We start from the raw sequence: 19,550 nt of genomic DNA, 5'->3' as shown, positions 1-19,550 counted from the left end.
CAACTGCGCCAACGATTTATCTCGAACTAAAAGCGGCGTTAATAAAAAATGCCCGCGTTGCAAATGACGAAATGAGCCACCGCGCTTCTTGGTCGGGGGGGGCAGAAAATCAAGCTTTCTTTTGTGTACGCATGTACTGACGGTACATACACATTATAACACTTATAACTCACAACCGTCGCGTACCTGCCATCCTTTCGTCCCAAGTAACAATATTTTACCTATCGCGCGCGTGCGATGTGGTTCGCTCGGATGACATATAGGCTGCATTCGCGTGCGTATGCGTGTGTCCGTGTGCGTGCGTCGGGATATGCGCGCGGCGAACAATAGGCAATCAGAGCTTTTACAAAGTCAGGGGGTTACGAGCGCGTTTCGCCGCACTCCGCGACGAAAGGACTTTCCTGTCTCCTCTCTCGTATTTGCGACACCGTTCGGCCCTTAACCCACCGTCGGACGTGGAATTGCAACGGATGCAACATTCCTGGACAAACCGAAGACCCGAATTTAAGAACCGGCTTGCTCGCGCGCTCTTGATATTCCGGCGAACCGGTCGAAGGAAGAAGAGTTTCGAGCACCGTTCAATTTATTAAAAAAATAAAAATAAAAAGCGCAGCAGCCTCTTACGCCGTTTAAAATATTAATAGGACGAAAACAACGTAATGAAGGTTGGACGTTTGAATATGAACCATTTCTCCTTCCGTTGTATAAAAACTGTTCTGAGAGGTTAATTCGGTCGAAATGTGCACGTGAATTTTGAATGTTTTGCACAAATAATTAAATTTTTTAACTCGTAAATATTTTTCCCGCTTCAATGCGTTCCCTGACTATCGACATTTTTTATTTTTCCTCGACACCGCAGACAGGCTCATTATATCGTTACGGTTGAATGGAATGAAATGAAAGACGAGAGGAAAAGTGACTTTCCTTTTAAATCGATGTAGCGTCATGATGATTGGCTTCGATCGATTATATCTGCTGAAAAAATTTCCCTCGAGAGACGTTTGTCATCAGGATTCATAACTGATGATATCTCTCTCTCTCTTTTTCTTTTCCTTCTCGTTTCTGTATCAGTTCCGCCGTTCGCGCCGCTGTCGGCATCCCTCGGATAGGGGTTGAGATTTCCTCCTCCTCGAATGTCTTCCCTGTCTTCGTCGTTCTCTCTTGCTTCGACGTACGTACGGGTATCGCGAATTCCGCTTACTTATGCGTTACATCTGCGATCAGCGACGGCTGTGCACGTCGGAAGAATAGTGTAATCGGCCGGGGTGCCGTCTCTCATAAGGGTGAGACACACACGAAGGAACAGATGATGATCCCGTTTAGGAAGCTGCGGAGACGTCCCCGTACGTCTGTAAACTTACGGTTACCGGGTCATCGTGACCAGTGGTTCTTCGATCGTTTTGCGAATAAAATCAATCAAATTTCCATGCAGCGGGCGAATTGTTAACTCGTGGCGATAATCCACCGTACAGAGGAACGTCGTCGACTTTGATTTTGCGTCTTCACAGAGAGCGCGCATTCGAGTAATCAAACTTTGTGTAATTTAAAATTAAAAAGTATATAACTATAATTTTTGGCTGCGTAATTATTTTCACAGCTACAATTATTTACTTTGCTTTCGTACAATTTAGTTTTCTGCTCGCGAAACATATTGATTATCTTTTAACTTGAGGTTTATTTATTCTCTTTGTTTCTTCATTAGCTTTTCTTTTATCTATTTTATTTATCATCTCCTTTATCTTACACCTCGCGCATCCGTAGACTCCGCCTTCGAATTCAGAATACCGTGGAATTTTTCGTTTGAGAACCTCGTGACAGGTATTACGTAAGTGGCTTCCCGCCGGCGGGCCGTACATCGATCGGAAACGACACCGCGCGTTACGTATACCATACGCGACGTAACGCACGGCGACCGGTGCGTATGGTATATGGTAGACCGCCTATCAGCGTTATGTCGCAACTTTCAAGATTATGTTACAAGAATTATTGACGTATTGTTCACGTTAAGTTTATGCTAATCTTTATTTTTTTTACGATACGAGCAATGTAAATTATTATAAATGGATAACATAACGTGGAAAAAGTAATTAAATTCTAAAATTGTTAATATATCTGATTTTAGTATTTTGATAAATATGAAAATACATAATATTAAAAATTAAAGATATATAAATATAAAAATAGATTATTATAATAAAATAAAATTTTCTAGTGAAACCCGAGTCTTTTATGATTCACTAAATGATTTTTGTTATTAAAACGTCGTTTACACAATTTACATTGTACGCACGTAATGTAGACTATTTGTATTTTACACGTGACTATTTTACCCCCATCCCTGCCGCCTATACCTGTCGACGGCGGCGCGGCACACACGCACACAGCCACACGCACGGCAATTCTCCTCTACGTGCGCGTGTGCGTGCGCGCGGGAACGCGGCGGTCGTGCACTTAGCAGCGCCTGTCTCGCACGCATAGACGGAGGGGGGAAGACAGCGGCGCTAAAGGGAGGAAGAGAGAGGGAGGGAGTGCGAGAGAGACCGCGTGTCTCGTGCGGTACACCGTCGACACCCTTGGCACGCGCCAACCCTCACAATGGATATGGCCACATCTGCACTCTTTCTCACAGAAAAATCAAAGTCGATGGGCAGCATTTGCCGCCGTCGCCACCTCGTCCTACCCCGCCTTGCCTCGCGACCAGTATTTGTCGATATTGGCCGGTACTTCGCCATCCTGCCGTCATCATCATCCCGCATGTATTCGCACGCACACGTCCGCGTGAGCGTGTCACAAATGTCTCCGTATGAAATAGGAGATGCATCACCTCCCCCGGGCGCATTCCTCCCCGACAAACGAGTTGCAGAGGTCAATAGTCTGGAATGAAATGTCGATCGATTGATAAGAACGCGTTGACAGAATTACGGAAGATGTATGTTTCGCGCTAATGTACCTTCTCACCAGCTCAACGCGAGCCTTTTATTAGTAGCGAAAAGGGAAATGGGGTTACGAAGCGTGAAAAATGAAATGGAGCTTATTCTTGTATATGCGTGATGTATTTATGCACTTTGACAAGATTCTTTAAGAGAAAGATATGATTAGATAATTCAGATTATAAAGCGAAGGCTATATAGGGACGTCAAGGGACTCCAAGAGTGAATGGATCCGACGGACAATTTCGTCACGCGAACACGCGATTAAAATGAGAGAAGATCATCAGCGGGGGTCTCTGTCGCGCGATATGTCGATATCGAGGCGCGACGAAACGATCGCTAAAAAAGCTGTTGCTCCATGTGCGCCATGCAATAAATTGCACGAAGGGTAACGATAACTGGTAGGGAGCGGAACGTCGAAGGTGCATGATCTGGCAGCTGTCCGTAAGGGGGTCTGCGACCCCCGATTCGCTGGTTTCACCGACGGATAGCAGCTGAGTTACCCCCATGCGGCCGTCGACTCCACCGACGTGCACCACGTCGCATGTACGGTCTCCTTGCTTTTTGGCGAATCTCTTGCGCATGGTGTTCGACGTGTGTCGTTGCCTTACCGGTCGCGCGTATGTCCATCCGCAGGGCTACGGCGGGGGGTGTCTCGCCTCTTTCCTCGTGTGCCACTGCAGGAGTAGGAGTATACGTCTTTCTCCGCTCTCTTTCTCTAGCGCGTGGAACAATCGTATGTGCGAAGAAACCACCCCTCGTGGTACCTCAAAGGAATTCACGTAGGGGTGCGATAAAGTCAAACGACAGCTGATCCAGTCGCAAGGATATAAGTCAATAAGTACGTTGGATTCGCCGTGACGCCGATCGACTGCGGGAAATGAGGGAGAGTATTAACGATCGACGTTTGCGTCTTTCGCATATCTTTCGAAATTCACGGTTACACGTACAGAGAACGTCGCACTCTTATCGATTTACATTTATTATTCCTGAATATTTGTAATGAAAATACACAGACGATTCAAATTCCAAAAATTTTGTGAGCATACATTTAGCTACAGTGTGAAAAAAGAGCTGAATCCAATTTTATATAAACTGAAAAGTTTTATCAGCAAAATTATGTAAGTACGTTCAAGCGTATGAATTCTCGTCGTTAGTATGCGGTAATTTATATACCTGTTCCTCGAAGGTAAGAGTGTTCATTTTGTGAAGAAAACTACGTGAGGCATTAAGTTTTTGTAGATTTCGACCTGAATTTTGAAATGTTAAAGTTCCCTTTTCCATCGGAAAAAAAATCGATTTACATTAGTGGAAAGTTTCTTTTCGTGAAACAGCTTTAGGTGTACCATATGATAATGTGAAGAAAAAGTGTACATTTAGACCGCCTCTCGACCTTCCGAGGTTAGAGAGGCGGTCACGGGAGGAGGGGGGTCTCGGGAAATTAAAAAAATTTTATTTCTTTTTTACAAATATTTGGAATCAAAGCGTTCTTTTCAATGTGTATTTCATTATCTATTTCACAGTAAGTCTTACAGTTTGCATAACGCATGTTCTATTAAGATTAACATATGTTAATCTTAAAGATGGGCATATCTTTTCAACATATCCGAAATATTGGAATAATTAATGAAATTTCGTAGATTATCTGATAATTATCATGATAACGCTAGTAAGCAGATAAAACGGACTAAACTGAGTTCTGTACTATTTTGCAATTTTTGCAACAGTTATACTGAAGATTGCCGAATTCGTCCGGGCTACCGAATGCAAGCACGTGGTAAGATATATTGCCTACTGATCGTTGTTGCTAAGCGCACGGGAGGTGGGCTTTGTACTAGAGATCTTCAAATAAGAGATCTAATGTCGTTAGGCAACTTCTTATTCATGCGCCACTGTTTAGGACACTTATGATAACGGATACGTGTTTATTTGACGATTTTTATTTCTTAATTTAATGTTAATTGCAAAAATTGCGAAATAATGCACTTTTTGACTCCGTTCTACCTACACACGACTGTGTCACGAGAATTAGGGATGGACGGATACCCGCACAACACACACATAGTCCGTTCAGCAAGAGCGTGACCGGCATAATTTGTTTAGAAAAGCATTAAACGTGGAAAATTTTGGCAACAGACTAAATAGCCAAAAGACTTTCTACTACATGTTTTAAATAAAAGATCACATTTATTGTCCGACACCTTTTTGAGAAAAGTATATTTACGAAGAGTGCTGGATATCCAAAACCATTCAAAACAATGCATCTCCGAAAGGATTAAAAACGAATGCTTTGGAAAACATATGTACATATCAAGCTAAGATTTCCTGAAACGGAAGTTGAGACAGTCGGTTCAACAGATTTGTTATTTGTAAAAACGTCATAGTATTAATTCAATAGTACATATATACGTAGATCTATTAATTTTTGTATTATAATGGTTTTGAAGTTAGAGACCGGTCATGGTCTTATTAAAGAGAGACCGTAATTATAGAAACAACAACGGCCACGACAGAATTTCGGGTTAAAAGCGCGGTAGCCAATGAACTCGATGTCGAGAGTCGGCGCCCTTTCGCACGGGAAAAAAGGAGCTGTGCGAGAGTGATCGGGGGAGAATGAGGGCGAGCGATCAGACGAGCGATCGAATTCAACGTATTACACGTGTGTGGACGACGTGCACATACATATGTGCACTTGCGCATGGAATTTAACGATGCATATACGCGAGCGCGGGCCCCCCCACAGCGGCCGGTCGCCCTCGCATAAGAAATTGCCGCGTTCCCCACCGACGACGGCGAGCCCTTAGGAGTTAGGGCCGAAGGGCCTTTCACCGATTGGCCGCTATCTGTCCCCACTTTCGCCCCGCGCCCCACTATACAGCATATAAAACACGTGTGCCGTGCACTGTGGCGTACAGTTCGAATACTGTCCCGCGTTCGAGTGGTCTGGGACACTTCTTGTCGGTCGGATGTTGATTTTCGTTTTGTGAAAAAAAAAAAGAAATACAGTCGGGCATGGATTATTCTGAAAATACCGGTTTTCTGGATATGTCTGGCAGGAACTTTACGATTTTGAAAAAAATAAACTACGTAAGGTACGCACAGTGCAGTCAAGTCAATTTTAAACAGTGTAGTGCACTTTGTGAAACGTATTTAGATTGAGTTTTCAACTACGTTATTTCGCGCTACTTTTTCATATTTGTTGATAAATTTTGTGTTGATTGGGTTAGGATAATGGGTTTTTGGGGACTCCCAAGAATTTCCTTTCCTCGATTGCCAAGAAGAGTTCAGACTTCACGAAAAGTTTTTATACAACAAGTGAAATATCAATGAATCGTGCATTCGATATCAAATTGTGAAAATGAGCCTTTAATACATATATGAAAGTGTCCTTCATTAGTTAGTGCTTATTAAAGAGATCTTAAAAATAGCAAAGATAACAATTAGAAATGTGTTAATCAGAAATTTTTTGTGCCAAATTGAATTAAATTGAATCAAATTCTTCTTACATCTAACACGAGTGACACGAGTGACATCATTATTCTACAATGCTCCACTGTTCTCTTTTTCGCGCCTATCAATTTACCTAATTGGCTTTACGCCTCTATATTTTTTGCAGTTGGAATTGTTTTCATGCAATTTTCGAAAGAAGAATTGTCTACTTACTCAAATTTTCATGCAGAATTTAATTTTTTAATCCGGAGATTTCTCTTGTGATTGTGTATGATTTGCGACTATAACAGTAAAAAAAATAAAGATGATGCCGTTAGGATTTCTTAAGATACAGATCTTAAATTAAATCACGTGCTCGGTTAAAGGTTGACAAGAGTAGGCTAACTCATCTGCATCACTTATGGTGCAGATACATATATGTGTTCTATTATATTTTATCTTTTGTAGAAGAAATATTTTGTTTTTAGATTTTTTAGCTTATCGCCTACAAAGCTATAGAATTTTCTAAAAAAAAGTTAAATTTTGCCATTTAAAAAATAGTAAGTCTTATCTACAATGATAAAAGTCTTATCTACAATGATAAAAATCTGAGATTTTGGACAGAAAGAGAATTGACCAATCGCATTAGTCAGTTGGCCAAATTGATCTTAAGTCCAATTGGTCAATTTTTTTCTGTCTGAAATCTTAAATTTAAATCTTTGATTGAATAGAAATTCGCCTCCGACACATAATTCCACATATATACATCAAACTTTAAATGTCAACCTTTAATTTTATTACAAATACGATTTTACAGAGAACTTTATCGATTCCGTTCATATATTTGCAGTGATACATGGGCAAGGGACAAGAAGATTCTTCAAGACATGGAACATAATTATGCGGACTACGTAAAGACATTGAGCACCCGTGGATGGCAAAGTTCCACTCATGGAAAAAATGACTGTGACAAAGAGAACAGCGTCACCTCCAGCAATTTACAATACAGCTGTACCCCACAAAGAGTAAGAACAATATGTCTCAATCTTTGTAGGAACGTTTATTCTCCAGTAACAGGATATCCATATATTTTATCAGACATGAATTCTCATAAAACGTTGCAAATTTCTCGACCCTTATACATATAAAACTGTTATACTACATATTATTTATATTTATCACTATTTGTATTATTATTTAAATATTTAAGATAATAAAAATTAGACTGTTTAAAATACTTCATATTTTACCATGTTAAAATATAAAATATTTATAGTAGATAAACGGGAGAAAATAGCATAAAATTCTTTGAAATTCAATTCATTTGTCTTATCACTTCCATAATCAGGATAAATTTTACTAGAGAATTCTCTCCATAAATGATAAAACGGCAGAATGAACACAGCTATTACGGGTGTCCACCACCGCGAGATCGGACAAGATTTTTACGCTTTCCATACATATTCAATACAAATTCCGGTTGTTTTACATGCATTCCGGAAATAGATATCATCGTTTCCGCGATTAAGGTCGAACGACAAATCCGGCTCGCGTGCCGAATACGCGCATATGCGCAGCTGTCGCTTATCATCGGGCACATTGATTTTAACGACGACGATTCACGCCGATAGGTAGCCAGTTTGTTGTTTACGGAAAAGAAAGAAGAAGAGAATTGTCTGCCTTCCCGTTATTCCATACATCGACCTCTGATTTTTTTCGTAATACACGCGACACCTTGCGCGCCCGGCTGTGACCGCTGTCAATTCGATTGGCGGCTACCTGCCGCGTCCTCTTTTCTTTCCGCCCTCTATTGCTTTTCTTCGACGATCGCATCTGTAAATCGCACGACATGCTTTCCTTTTTCCGGTCTTCTTTTATAATCGATAAAAATCACCGGAAACAGATTTCCGTTTCGTTTAAGGAATACGCGAGTCACCGATTTGGCTTTAATTTAATTATTATACGTAGGATTGTCTGATAAAATGTTAAGGAGTTCTTTAAACTGTGGAATAATTATTATATTGTAAGTGCTCTTTTCACAGTTTTTTTTTTTTTTAATTGTGATTGTGTTATCTTATCTGTATTGTATCTTTTCAGCAGCGCTGCAAGAAAGTACGACAACCTTTGGAGGATTTTGAAGAGAACAGTCAGGACAGCGGCCATCCGGCGAGTCCCATCAGCGAGAAGCAGAAGCGACGCGAATTCTACAGAAATTCTGCCGAATGCAAGATGAAACGTCCAACGTGTTCATATACATATTCTCCACCGCATTTCCGCGGTCTAAAGGCTACAAGCTCAACTCTGTTGCGTAGCTTGTCATCTGGATACGAGAGCATGGATGATGGGATCGTAAGCGAGCTTAACGACATGGAGACCATGGACGAGGAGGAAATGCAGCTACCGAGTGGCATTTCGAAGCTACTGTCTGGCGACATAGTAACGTCCGAAGGATCGACGGACTACGACGTCTCGACGACCCCCGATTTCTCGCGGAATTTATCGTCCAAAGTTAAAAAGTGGTTGTCCGTACAGAGCGGCATATACAAGCGGAATATTCATACGATGTCGCCACCACTGGCGAGGTCACCGTCGCTAATGAAATCGCCTCCAGTGACGAAACGGTCGCCGTCAACAACGAGAACGCCGTCATCGACGATGTGCCAGTGGATAAAGGAATCACCTGGACCGTTAGAGAAGATGCCGTTGTCAAAGATCCGCACTTGTTTGTTTCGCTCACCGACGGCCTGCCCAAAGAGAACGATAACGAGAACATATAGCTACGATGAGGCCTCGGCGCCCTATTACAGACTACAAATGGAGATCTCACCGCAATCCGTCAGATCTTCCAAACGGCCGTCGGAGGATTTACTGGAGGACGAGGCGTCTAAAAGATCACGCAAGTCCCCAGGCTTGCACCTGAACACAACACCCGTTTTGGCGAGACGCTCGAGTCCGCAAATTGCCCTGCAGAGAAGTCTATCCGAGACAGCCGAGACACACACGAACATCAAGTGGGCGATTCACCGCAGCATTACGGACACCGATCTCATTGGCGACTTTAGTAAACCGTGCATCCTGCCGTTGACCAGCGGCATTCATCCGGATCTGAAGACCATCACGTCCGACACCCTGGCGGCGCTCTTACGCGGCGAATTTGCCGACCGTGTTGACTCCTACTCGATCGTTGACTGCCGATATCCATACGAGTATGAGGCGGGTCACATCGATGGAGCGATGAACATCTATAACATGGATCTCATCCAGAAAGTCATGCTCAATCATCTGGGCAATACTACCCCCAAGATCCAGCTCGATACTGACAAACGTAACATCCTCGTTTTTCATTGCGAGTTCTCGTGGGAGCGCGCACCAAATATCTCAAGGAATCTGCGTAGATTGGACCGCGAGTGTAACAAGGAGCACTACCCGGCGTTATACTATCCGGAGACTTATCTTCTGCTTGGAGGTTACGAAAAGTTTTACAGCGAGCAGAAGGAATTCTGCTCACCGCAAGATTATAAGCCGATGAAGCATCCTAATCACGAGGCGGAATGTCGATTCTTTCGCAGCAAGTGCAAGAGCTGGCAGGCGGAAAAGACCAAAGGGATTGGCCAGACAGTACGAACAAACCTTGAGCGTTTTGCCTTTTAAACGGACACTTGTCTCTCTTTATTTGAATTTAATCTAATTTAAGGCTCAATTCATTCCCGACATACTAGTCGTGAATCGTTAGACGTTGAACGTCCTCAGAGACAGTCGGGATGTAAAATATGCGCGCGCCATGCGTGTTGTTAAAGTGCAAGCGGCGTAAAAGAGACTACTCATTCATTATTATTTTTTGTATTTTTAGTTACTCTTTGCGCTACACAATGTGACTGACTCGAGGAATTTTCTACGATGTCTTACATAAGATGTAGATGTCTAAAAAAATAGATGTAAATGTCATTCGACCATGTATAGATTCTAATCGATCTCAATCTTAGGCATTGAAATTAATAGTTTAGTTAACGGACACCAAGATCGATTAGGATTTATAGATTTTTTATTTTCGATAATGACGATTTAGGCTATGATGATATCGTTGCGATTTTTCATACACATCCCGAAGTCAAAATTTGTACATAAAAATTATATTATATCGGGCAGGATCATTTGTCATACGTCACTTTATAATTAAGAATATTCTATAATCAAACAATGCAATACATCTGTGTGCCGATCCGAAGTATAGCAGGGCATAAGACCATTAACGTTGCAAATTTCTTTTTTAATGTTTATTTTATAACACTTCGGACGGCATCTCATTGTGTATATAGGACGATACGAACTTCAACGACTTAATCACGTCGATCTCTGTCTCTTTCTGTTAATATTAATTTGCCAAGATTTTTTAAATACTTACGGTCTATTCTGAAAATTACATAAAGTGTTACTAATTGGTTGTTGCAATTTGATGAAAAATGTATTATTAATATAAACACGAGAGGCTAATCCTTGAGTATTCGCGTCGGACAAATATGACTTGACGTTTTTTTCGATTATATTTTTTTCAAAAAAAAAAAAAAAAAAAAAAAGAATGGAAGAGCTAGTCTCGCGTTTTGATGAGAGGATTTTAATTTTGTCTGGATTTGGAAATCTAAACCAAAATCTTTTTTTTTTTTAAACTTCTCTTCAAGAGATCAAAGGCAGAGAACATTTTTTGCCGTGCAAGTACTTGAGGATTAATCGCTAACATGAATTAACATGAACTCAAGTCAAATTTTTCTATCGAGCCACGTGATACAAATACTATTAAAAGTGCAAATTTTTTGTTGTTACATTGTAAAAATTATTTTTACGTTACATAGATAAATATTTACGCCACGCAATGCAAATACAAATTTTTCATTTGTCTCCACTTGTTTCTCTCTTAACAAATATTTTACATCCCTTCTATATGTATATCCTTCCATCGTTTTTAACATTCATTTAGGCATTTTATTATTATATTACGTGTGATATATTAGAAGGATAACTACGACGCCTAATCTCGTTACAGATAATCTGTTCAAATTTAATAAATTTAATATTGTTGCTTTAATATTGTCGCTTTGCTATAAATTGGAAACGTTGCCGCTGCGATCGCCCATACACACACACACACACATTTCTCGAAAACAAAATAAAAGCGCGTGTAATTTATTTCTGAGATCGGTTTCTTAAGATCAATAAACGTAAAATTGTTCTATCTGTCAGTGATATTCCTTGTGACTTTTATATTTGTTTGACTTAAAAAAAAAGAAAAACAAAACGCGATGGACGACAAGCGTGTCCCTTCGGAAGTAGCATCTGTCGTTCTAAGTGACACGCCTCGAGATTTGGAGTCTCAAAACTGCAAAATTTACAAATGTCACTCGGAAAAACGCGATGACACACGGAATGAAGAAAGCACGCAAGACGTGATCAATTTCGGGGATGTACCTGGGATTTACATTGAGACTTCGGACGAGGATGACGCATCTGAAGAATTGGCATTGAGTGATGTTGAGCAAACGGAGACTCAACTTCCACTTGCAACCGCTCCAGAATCATCTGACTGCGAAAAAGAATTTGCGTATTGTAGTCTTGCTATCATATTTACAAATTTTGAAAGATTCTCGAATTTATATCCTTTCTCTTTTAACAATAATTATGGAGGTGATTTTTATTTGGATATTTTATAATAGAAATAATAAGAAAATTTTTATGAATTATACTTATAATATATTAAAAAAAAAACAAAATTGCGTTAATTAAAAATTAATATTGATTGTAATATAAGAATAATTTTATTTCAAAATTTTTATCCAGAATTGTTATGAATTTATATTAATTAAATTTTTATCCAGAATTAATTATTAAGGAATTATATTAATTAAATTTATAAAAACTAAAGAATATTTTTCGAAATATTCGAATATTTATTCGAAATAAATGATTAAATTAATTAATTTTTATGATTTAAAAAATTATAAAATTATGATAATTAATATATTACGAAAATATATTAAAAATGTTGAGGTTTCTTCGTGATTTTAATGCTTTTTTAACAAAGGTAATATTATATTTGTCAAGTAGAGAATTTCTTTAGATCAATTCTCCACGAGCGCGTTCAGAAGCTCTGGTCGGAGATGACAAACCTTCGGAAGAACCTGAACGAAGAGACGACTCTCTGGAGAAAGGAGAAAGAGGAATTTCGGCTTTTACGCGAGAAAAGCGACGCTCTTGCATTTGAAGAGGCAACCGCGGCCGCACGAGCCGCAGCTGCGGCTTATGCCATTGAATCACCGCTCTCGAATGATTTAAGTAATGATTAGCGATCATCAGAATTTAATAAGTAATTCTTTCATTTCATAAAAGTTTTTGTAAAAAGAAGTGAATTAAGAAGGAACTGATAGAAATTTGTTTCGGAAAGTTATGAATCTTTGAACGAATCTTAACTCTAGTTCCTTAAAAAAATCTTGAAAATGATGGATTGATTTTAACATTATTATATTTTGATCTGTATCTACGTTTCTTTCTTTTGTATATATTTCCCTATCCATATTCGGTTTAATCTCCACCTATTCAGAATAATTTATGTTATTCTACGAATTTGCAGATAATATCGTCGACATTACATCGGAACGGAGTATCCTGGAACTCACGATACTCGAGTACGAGAAAAATCTTGCCAAATACCACGATCGACATTCCCTCGAGCAAGCTGAGCAACGTTACAATTCATACAGACACGTGCTCGCCGATGCCTACAAGCAGAAGCTGTCGGAAGTCGAACGCCTCTGCGACGAGGAATTGGAGAACATACGACAAAATGCGAATTATCTAGAGGCCTTCAAGGAGATCACGTCGCAGTGGTCCGTCGATGAGAACAATCACGGCGATTCGCAACAACACAGTTGCGACGATAAACCCGAATCCACGGAATCATTTAAAATTGTCGAAACAAGTCTGAGCAATGACTGGTGCATATACAGGAAGATTGACGATGAGGTCAATATGGTCCCGGAAATTTTGTCCGCCCGTTTCAAACGGGAAGAAGCGATATAGAAGCTTATCCTGCTCTCTATCTCGATTAATTATTTTTATTGTTAATATTATTATGTAATTATACACTGCGCAGCTTTTTTATTTCTATACTCTTCGTAAGAAAATAAGATCAACGTTTTTTCTTCTTGTACCTGAACAAACTGTGATGACATTATAGATAGCACGGTAGTTTCGACTGCTCTGGCAACAATTAAAGCCACTTAAACTCAATTTTTGTTAACCGCATGTATTTAAGACATGTACGTCATACACACATATAAATACCAAGCGTTTTTAGTCTGAATTTTATATTTTACAATTTCTATTTGAGAATATTATTATATTTATCTGAACAATTAACAAATAACATAGTCAAATTTTGTGTCACGACACATTATAGAAAAAATTGGTTCTTTGATTTTATTTGAAAATTTTATATTCTTTACGAATTACAAGATTAAAACAATTAAGAGAGCTGTTCTTCCTTGACTTTATCATCGCAAACTATAAAAATTGAAATATTTGAATTATACAAATTATACAAACGAATTTAATGGATTACAAATAGTTAACGGTCGTTCTCTTCGCCAGTGAATAAATTAAAACAAATTATAAAAGTTATTCGACCTTACTGGCTATTTTTATTGATAAAATAAACGCTACGTTTCGACCCTTAATTTTAACATATGTTGTTTGACACACGAGAAACAATTTGTAAGTGATTAGTTATTGTGAATTAATGCTTGTTGTAATCTAATAACCGTAACCGGTATTGTGATATGTTATTTCTAGATGACGTATCTGGGCACACATCACAAATTGCGGGATGTCATATTAAGTTTTGTAATCGACACGCTTGAAAAGGATCCAAATTAAGGGTCGAAACGTAGTGTTTATTTTAGCAATAAAAATAGCCAGTAAGGTCGAATAACTTTTATAATTTGTTTTAATGGATTACTGTTGTGTTAATTTATCAGTTATTAATAAATCGATATACCATCGTGCTCTTTCCATGCTCGACAAATATCATTTTGTTTAACTTGAAGATACATATTTTCGATGCGAGTTTTAGCTTCTTCCAATAAAATTTTACTCGATTCGATTCGCTTTGCTACAGCAGCCAATTGCATCTAGATAAATAATTTCAAATTAAGTCACTTAACAAATATGCTCATAATAACACCTTAGGTTTATTTGTGTTTCACGATTTTAAATTATTCTTTTACACTCACATCTATTTCCGTAGGCTTTGTTGACAATTTGTCATCACTCACAAATTTATCCGAGATATTCGCTAAAAATGAAAACGGTTCTCGTGGATTTTCCGTAATTCTACATAAAGAGGTTTGCAGTTCCTCGAATGACATTCCATCGATATCGTATAAAGAAGCTGTCAACTTGAAATCACGTTCCTTGATTTCTTTTCGAGCTGTAGAGTTCTGATTTAATTTACTGGTGATGTTTTGCTTTGCATTTTCATCAATCGATAAATTGTCAATCATACTAGGCAATGCTTTAACGAGATCGTTTTTTTTATTAAAGGTTCGGTGTTCGGTAGATCGTATAGGCGGCAGAATCGACGATCCAGATTTGACTCAAAGAAAAACGACGAATTTATTTAATATGATTATTTTTTTTATACATATTTTTGTTTTAATTATTTTGTATTTGTTAAATCAAGAAATTTTTTGCGAAAATGTATAATTAACTCACCAGTGGAATTCTTCATATTATACTATATATTTAAAAAAATTGTACGGCAATTATACGCAAATTTTTTGTGCGATTTTACATTCAATGAACTAATTCTATTAATTTTGGAATGAATAATTGGTTACAATCACTGTATGCGCGTTGTCTTATTCTTGTTTGATCGATATCGTTCATATACATAGAATACATGAGTCTTCCACCAATAGCAATCGATTAAAAAAATTTTTCTTAATTTTAGTTAATATTTTTTTCATTTTACATTTTTGTCAGAATTATTGAATGTGATAAATATTGATGTGAAAAATAGATGTAAAAACACATATTTACAAAATGATTTTATTTAACTATAGTTAAGCCAGTACATACATTGAAATAAGAAATGGACAAGTTTGTGATCCTTGTAATAAATTTGTTAGGCGTTATTAGACATTCACGGCTCTCAAGTCGTCACTCGCGTACAAAGCTGAAGTCACTTATACATTAGAGTAATATATACAAATTGTCTACCAACATTATATTACTACGTAATTACAATTACCCCACGAATATTAAAACTATCACAGTTTCTCCGTTATCCTTTCGATAGCTGAAAACTAGTTTTCTTTTTTAAAAAACTGAATGCAAAATCGATGCAATTAACGGATTTATGTCTGCATTTGAAAAAAAGATGGATGGTCAATTATAACATAAGTGTTTCCGTAATAGAGATGCTTGACAAATGTAAAATATGGATTTTACAACTCTCTGATTATTGTAATTTGTATTGTTCGTTTATATTCGATATAATCCGTTACAAAGAAACTGCAAAACTAACTTTCTTACATGTGTATACAGTCCTTATACACTCACACACATATTAATGTATATATATGTATATATTACTATATGTAGGTAGAGTATATCACAGTCTAAAAGTAAATAAGTCTCGCATCTTCGGGATTTTGTTCCGCCGGACAGTACGGGCATTTCAACCTGGAGATAAATTGATTTCTTTTAAAAAGTTTAAATCAGCACTTAGAAAGCATCAATGTATTACAGTCTTGTCACATATGTAACACCTACTTATTCCCATTGGCAAGCTTATTCAGCGCATCTCGGGAGATGACGTGGCCGCAAACCAATTTCATCGGCGGATTATTCTCTGTACTCTGTTGCCTGAGTATGGGACAGGCAAAAACTGAGTGGTAACGGCTCTGCTTTCCCAAATCTATTTCGATCTGTAGAAAGGGATGAAAAGGAATTTTGAATTCTAATATCTACATACAAAATTAAATAATTATATAAACATATCTCTTATACATACGGGCAATTCATCTTTACCGCTCCAGATACCGGTAACTTGCCTCTGCTGCATGACTTGTTTGATGTTTAATAGCGCGGGTAACGCAGTGCATCCCGCATTGATACTGCAATCGAACAAATCGCGATATTGTAGTCTGCTAAATTCTTTTTCTTCATTATGAATGAATAAAATATACGTACCAAACAGATAACGGACTATCCACACTTAACCCTAATAATGTACACGCTTCTTTAGTGAAAACATCATGTATTTCGAGCCATAAAGTTGGATCTAATAAATGACTATAGGGAGACGATTGAATCCCGTTCGGTAAGTAAAGGAACGTTCCCATCAGAGATTGCACTTCTTTCTCGTAACGCCCGACAAACTGCTTAAAGTTTTGCCTGGCGTATAGTATAGCTTCTCTTTGCTTACTAGGACCTTGCTGAACTAATCTTATAAAATGTAATCTGTGTAGTTTAAATTCAAGAGAAGAATTCTGGAAAAAAATGAAATTGATAAGTGTTACACACATCGAAATAAAACTACATTTGCGAGTCAGAAATTACCTGTGCTAAAAGTGCTTCTCTGTGTTTCTTAGCCCATTCTAATGCTGGTTCGAGATTTCTCTGTTTTAGACAATCTAATATATAGTTTAATTCTGTAAATGGCTCCTTTCTGCCTTCATCGGTTTTGATACCAGCCTCCTGTAAATATTATCAATTACAGTATTATATGCAATTACATTTACTTGAGAAGTACACCAAATATGAATTTGATAAACATTGTAATAGCAAAAATATGCAAAAAGATTAACATGTTTATTATATTACAACTTGTGAATAATATGTGGATATATGTAATAATTTTGCATTATGTAAAATAGTTTTGATAAAAGAAACTTACTACTGCTAATTCATCGGCAATATCTAACATTCCTTGACGGTAAAAGTGTTGACAGATTATTTGATTCAAGAGATGAGATTTCTCAGGCCCAGAAAACACATCTTCTCTGCTGGTACTAGCAAAATCAGCAATAAAATTTCTATCTATTGCCTTGCCCACTTTGGATACTGTACTGTGCAAATCACGGTGATCTGTTGCTAATCTTTGTACAGTATCGCGTACTTTTGTCATTGCTTGCTTTAACATTTGTACTTGGCCAGCCGTTAGTTCCTGATTAGGTGGCGCTAAATAAAAATGTAATAAACTGCTTTGTAATCAAAGTTGATTTTATATAAAAAAATTCTACATATAAAAAATAATGTACAATTATAAATAGTAAATTTACATATATTACAAATTTTATAAACAAATCATACAATTTATAAAAAATACATTCCTTTCTCTTTAATATAATTTTTTATTATTATACACATAAATATATATTTTAGAAATTAATTATTGGCTTTAATAAAAGTTGTATGTCTAATTTTATTCCCAATGAGGATAGTTTGTGATTAGTAGAAAGTAGTCCATGATTGGATAATACTTTAATGTTGAAGAAATGTAAGATAAAAGACGTAATTTATATTTAACTAAAAATTATTGTTCTACAGATTTGCGTAAACAAGCAAAACTAAGTTGTAAGTATACAATATGCAGAGGTTGTGTAGAGGTTAACTGATTCTAGGAGATCAAACCGTTGCGTCGCAGTCCATATGATTAAAATTCCTCCATTAGAAAGTCAATTTGATTCATTAAGAATCGAGAACGCAAAAGTAAGCTCTTCGAATAGCATGATTTGGCTAAAAACTATGGAGATCAAGGACCTCCGGATGTAGGAATATCAATGACCTCGGCCTCGTTTACCTTCTTCCAGATCTTTTTTCAGCGACTGAATGTGATTTATCAGGTCGCGTAACACTGTTTCCGCATGTTCATTTATCGCACCGAACTTCGACAGAACTTTATCTACCTCGCGCTCAACGGCGTTACACGCTTCCATTATTATTTTCTATTACTTTACACGATTGACATCAAATCATCCGCAACCCACCACAACCGCGACGAACGCCAACAAACACGAACAAAACCAATATCTTAGAATATGGTTAGATTAGGTTAGGCTACTGTCACTTTGACCAGAGAGGAACCTGAGAGCGGCCACCGTGGCTTTTTTCATGCGACCAATATTTGACTAGCATCAGCGCCAAACGTGGATGTAAAGCCGTTCTACATTGGCCTAGTTTACATCGTGCATTTGATACGCGTATCAAATAGTAAATAACTAGTGAATGTGTTTAATCATTGGCTGATCAGCTTAAATTCACTACTTGATACGCGTATCAAATGCACGATGTAAACTAGGCCATTGGCTTAGTTTACATCGTGCATTTGATACGCGTATCAGGTACCATATTCGTATCAAATTCGTACTAAATATTTAGTACGCACGATGTAAACGCTGCCGGATCAATTTGGTACGAGCGTATCAAGTAGGAGTATCGTACTAAACTGATACGCATACCAAGTGATACAAATGTCGATGTAAACGCATAAAACGCATTTTAGAGAGAATTTAGCAATTGAGCATAACCTCAGTGCTAAAATCTAAAAACCGGTGTGAAAATGTCTTAGTAGGAGACATCACATGAATTAAATTTGTATTATATTTTTCACAGCACATGCTTAGTACATTCGATGTAAACGCGCCCGTACTAAGGCTTTGGTGCGCACCAAACTTAATACGCGTACTAAGGTTTTGACGATGTAAACTAAGCCATTAATTGTAGTCGCCAGTTGCAATTTGCAACACCCAATAAATGTCGAGCTTTAACTAGAAACTAAGCGCCTATTGGATGTCGCAAGTCGCAACTGCGATGCTGCTTGCGATTAATGTAAAACAGATTTTACATCCACGTTTGGCGCTGATGCTATTCAAATATCAGTCGCACGAAAAAGGCCGCGGTGGCCGCTCTCAGGTTTCTCTCTGCTTTGACTATAGAAGTCTGGACCATGATGGAAGAATACAAGAGGCCTATTCTTCATCGGTGCACTGCTGCACTGGTGCAATAAGTTAGGGTGCGTTCCAAAATCTACTGACAGTACTGACAGTACTGCTACTGAAGTTACTGGGTTTGAGCTGTTCCGAAACGCCAGTGAATACTGGCAACACTAAAAAACGGAATGCGTTTACAGTCAAACCA

The 19,550-nt window shown here is 37.9% G+C and overlaps 4 protein-coding genes across 8 annotated transcripts in view; 2 read left to right on the top strand and 2 right to left on the bottom strand.

Moving 5' to 3' along the window:
- Positions 1 to 10,933, top strand: part of LOC105829565 (M-phase inducer phosphatase) — a 43,557-nt gene extending 32,624 nt beyond the window's left edge. For 2 of the 4 annotated variants that reach the window (XM_012668532.3, XM_012668533.3), the window contains exons 4-5: positions 7,210 to 7,384; positions 8,457 to 10,933. In XM_012668532.3, the coding sequence (XP_012523986.2) occupies positions 7,210 to 7,384; positions 8,457 to 10,010 (1,729 nt within the window). In that variant the 3' untranslated portion in view covers positions 10,011 to 10,933. Of the gene's footprint in view, positions 1 to 3,925; positions 6,023 to 7,209; positions 7,385 to 8,456 lie in introns of those variants that run through there. The other 2 variants (XM_012668536.3, XM_012668535.3) reach the window with 2 other exon arrangements.
- A 720-nt stretch (positions 10,934 to 11,653) lies between these two features.
- Positions 11,654 to 13,873, top strand: LOC105829561. The gene is made up of 3 exons (XM_012668527.3): positions 11,654 to 11,952; positions 12,469 to 12,683; positions 12,979 to 13,873. Exons 1-3 carry the CDS (start codon positions 11,654 to 11,656, stop codon positions 13,425 to 13,427), a joined length of 963 nt encoding a protein of 320 aa, XP_012523981.1. The 3' UTR covers positions 13,428 to 13,873.
- On the bottom strand, positions 13,769 to 15,382 carry LOC105829566. The gene is made up of 4 exons (XM_012668537.3): positions 15,120 to 15,382; positions 14,639 to 15,000; positions 14,404 to 14,536; positions 13,769 to 13,910 (listed from the first exon to the last, which is right to left on the bottom strand). The coding sequence occupies exons 1-4, from the start codon at positions 15,133 to 15,135 to the stop codon at positions 13,873 to 13,875; spliced, it is 549 nt and encodes a 182-aa protein (XP_012523991.3). The 5' UTR covers positions 15,136 to 15,382; the 3' UTR covers positions 13,769 to 13,872.
- A 59-nt stretch (positions 15,383 to 15,441) lies between these two features.
- LOC105829564 (E3 ubiquitin-protein ligase RMND5A) lies at positions 15,442 to 18,510 on the bottom strand. 2 transcript variants are annotated; one of them, XM_012668530.3, is made up of 7 exons: positions 18,214 to 18,510; positions 17,308 to 17,591; positions 16,971 to 17,108; positions 16,602 to 16,900; positions 16,423 to 16,525; positions 16,182 to 16,336; positions 15,442 to 16,109 (listed from the first exon to the last, which is right to left on the bottom strand). In XM_012668530.3, exons 1-7 carry the CDS (start codon positions 18,347 to 18,349, stop codon positions 16,028 to 16,030), a joined length of 1,197 nt encoding a protein of 398 aa, XP_012523984.1. In that variant the 5' UTR covers positions 18,350 to 18,510; the 3' UTR covers positions 15,442 to 16,027. The 2 variants fall into 2 exon arrangements, with proteins under 2 accessions (XP_012523984.1, XP_012523985.1); XM_012668531.3 differs by having other exon boundaries at positions 15,442 to 16,091.
- Between the last annotated feature and the right edge of the window lie 1,040 nt (positions 18,511 to 19,550).

The sequence above is a fragment of the Monomorium pharaonis genome, chromosome 7 (genome assembly GCF_013373865.1).
Source record: "Monomorium pharaonis isolate MP-MQ-018 chromosome 7, ASM1337386v2, whole genome shotgun sequence".
In the NCBI taxonomy this organism is placed as follows: domain Eukaryota; kingdom Metazoa; phylum Arthropoda; class Insecta; order Hymenoptera; family Formicidae; genus Monomorium; species Monomorium pharaonis.
Note: the sequence above shows the minus strand (reverse complement) of the source record. Positions and strands in the feature narration are given on the sequence as shown.

What these genes read in the sequence shown, in the direction of transcription:
- LOC105829561 (XM_012668527.3), top strand. Translation starts at nt 11,654, where the DNA reads ATGGACGACAAGCGTGTCCCTTCGGAAGTAGCATCTGTCGTTCTAAGT. An exon ending in GACTGCGAAAAAGAATTTGC is followed by an intron (nt 11,953 to 12,468) that starts GTATTGTAGTCT and finishes GAATTTCTTTAG; the next exon opens with ATCAATTCTCCACGAGCGCG. An exon ending in ACCGCTCTCGAATGATTTAA is followed by an intron (nt 12,684 to 12,978) that starts GTAATGATTAGC and finishes ACGAATTTGCAG; the next exon opens with ATAATATCGTCGACATTACA.
- LOC105829566 (XM_012668537.3), bottom strand. An exon ending in CAAAGCCTACGGAAATAGAT is followed by an intron (nt 14,537 to 14,638) that starts GTGAGTGTAAAA and finishes TTATTTATCTAG; the next exon opens with ATGCAATTGGCTGCTGTAGC. An exon ending in AGCATGGAAAGAGCACGATG is followed by an intron (nt 13,911 to 14,403) that starts GTATATCGATTT and finishes CAATTTTTATAG; the next exon opens with TTTGCGATGATAAAGTCAAG.
- LOC105829564 (XM_012668530.3), bottom strand. Translation starts at nt 18,349, where the DNA reads ATGGAAGCGTGTAACGCCGTTGAGCGCGAGGTAGATAAAGTTCTGTCG. An exon ending in GAGAAGCACTTTTAGCACAG is followed by an intron (nt 16,901 to 16,970) that starts GTAATTTCTGAC and finishes ATTTTTTTCCAG; the next exon opens with AATTCTTCTCTTGAATTTAA. An exon ending in GATAGTCCGTTATCTGTTTG is followed by an intron (nt 16,526 to 16,601) that starts GTACGTATATTT and finishes GTTCGATTGCAG; the next exon opens with TATCAATGCGGGATGCACTG.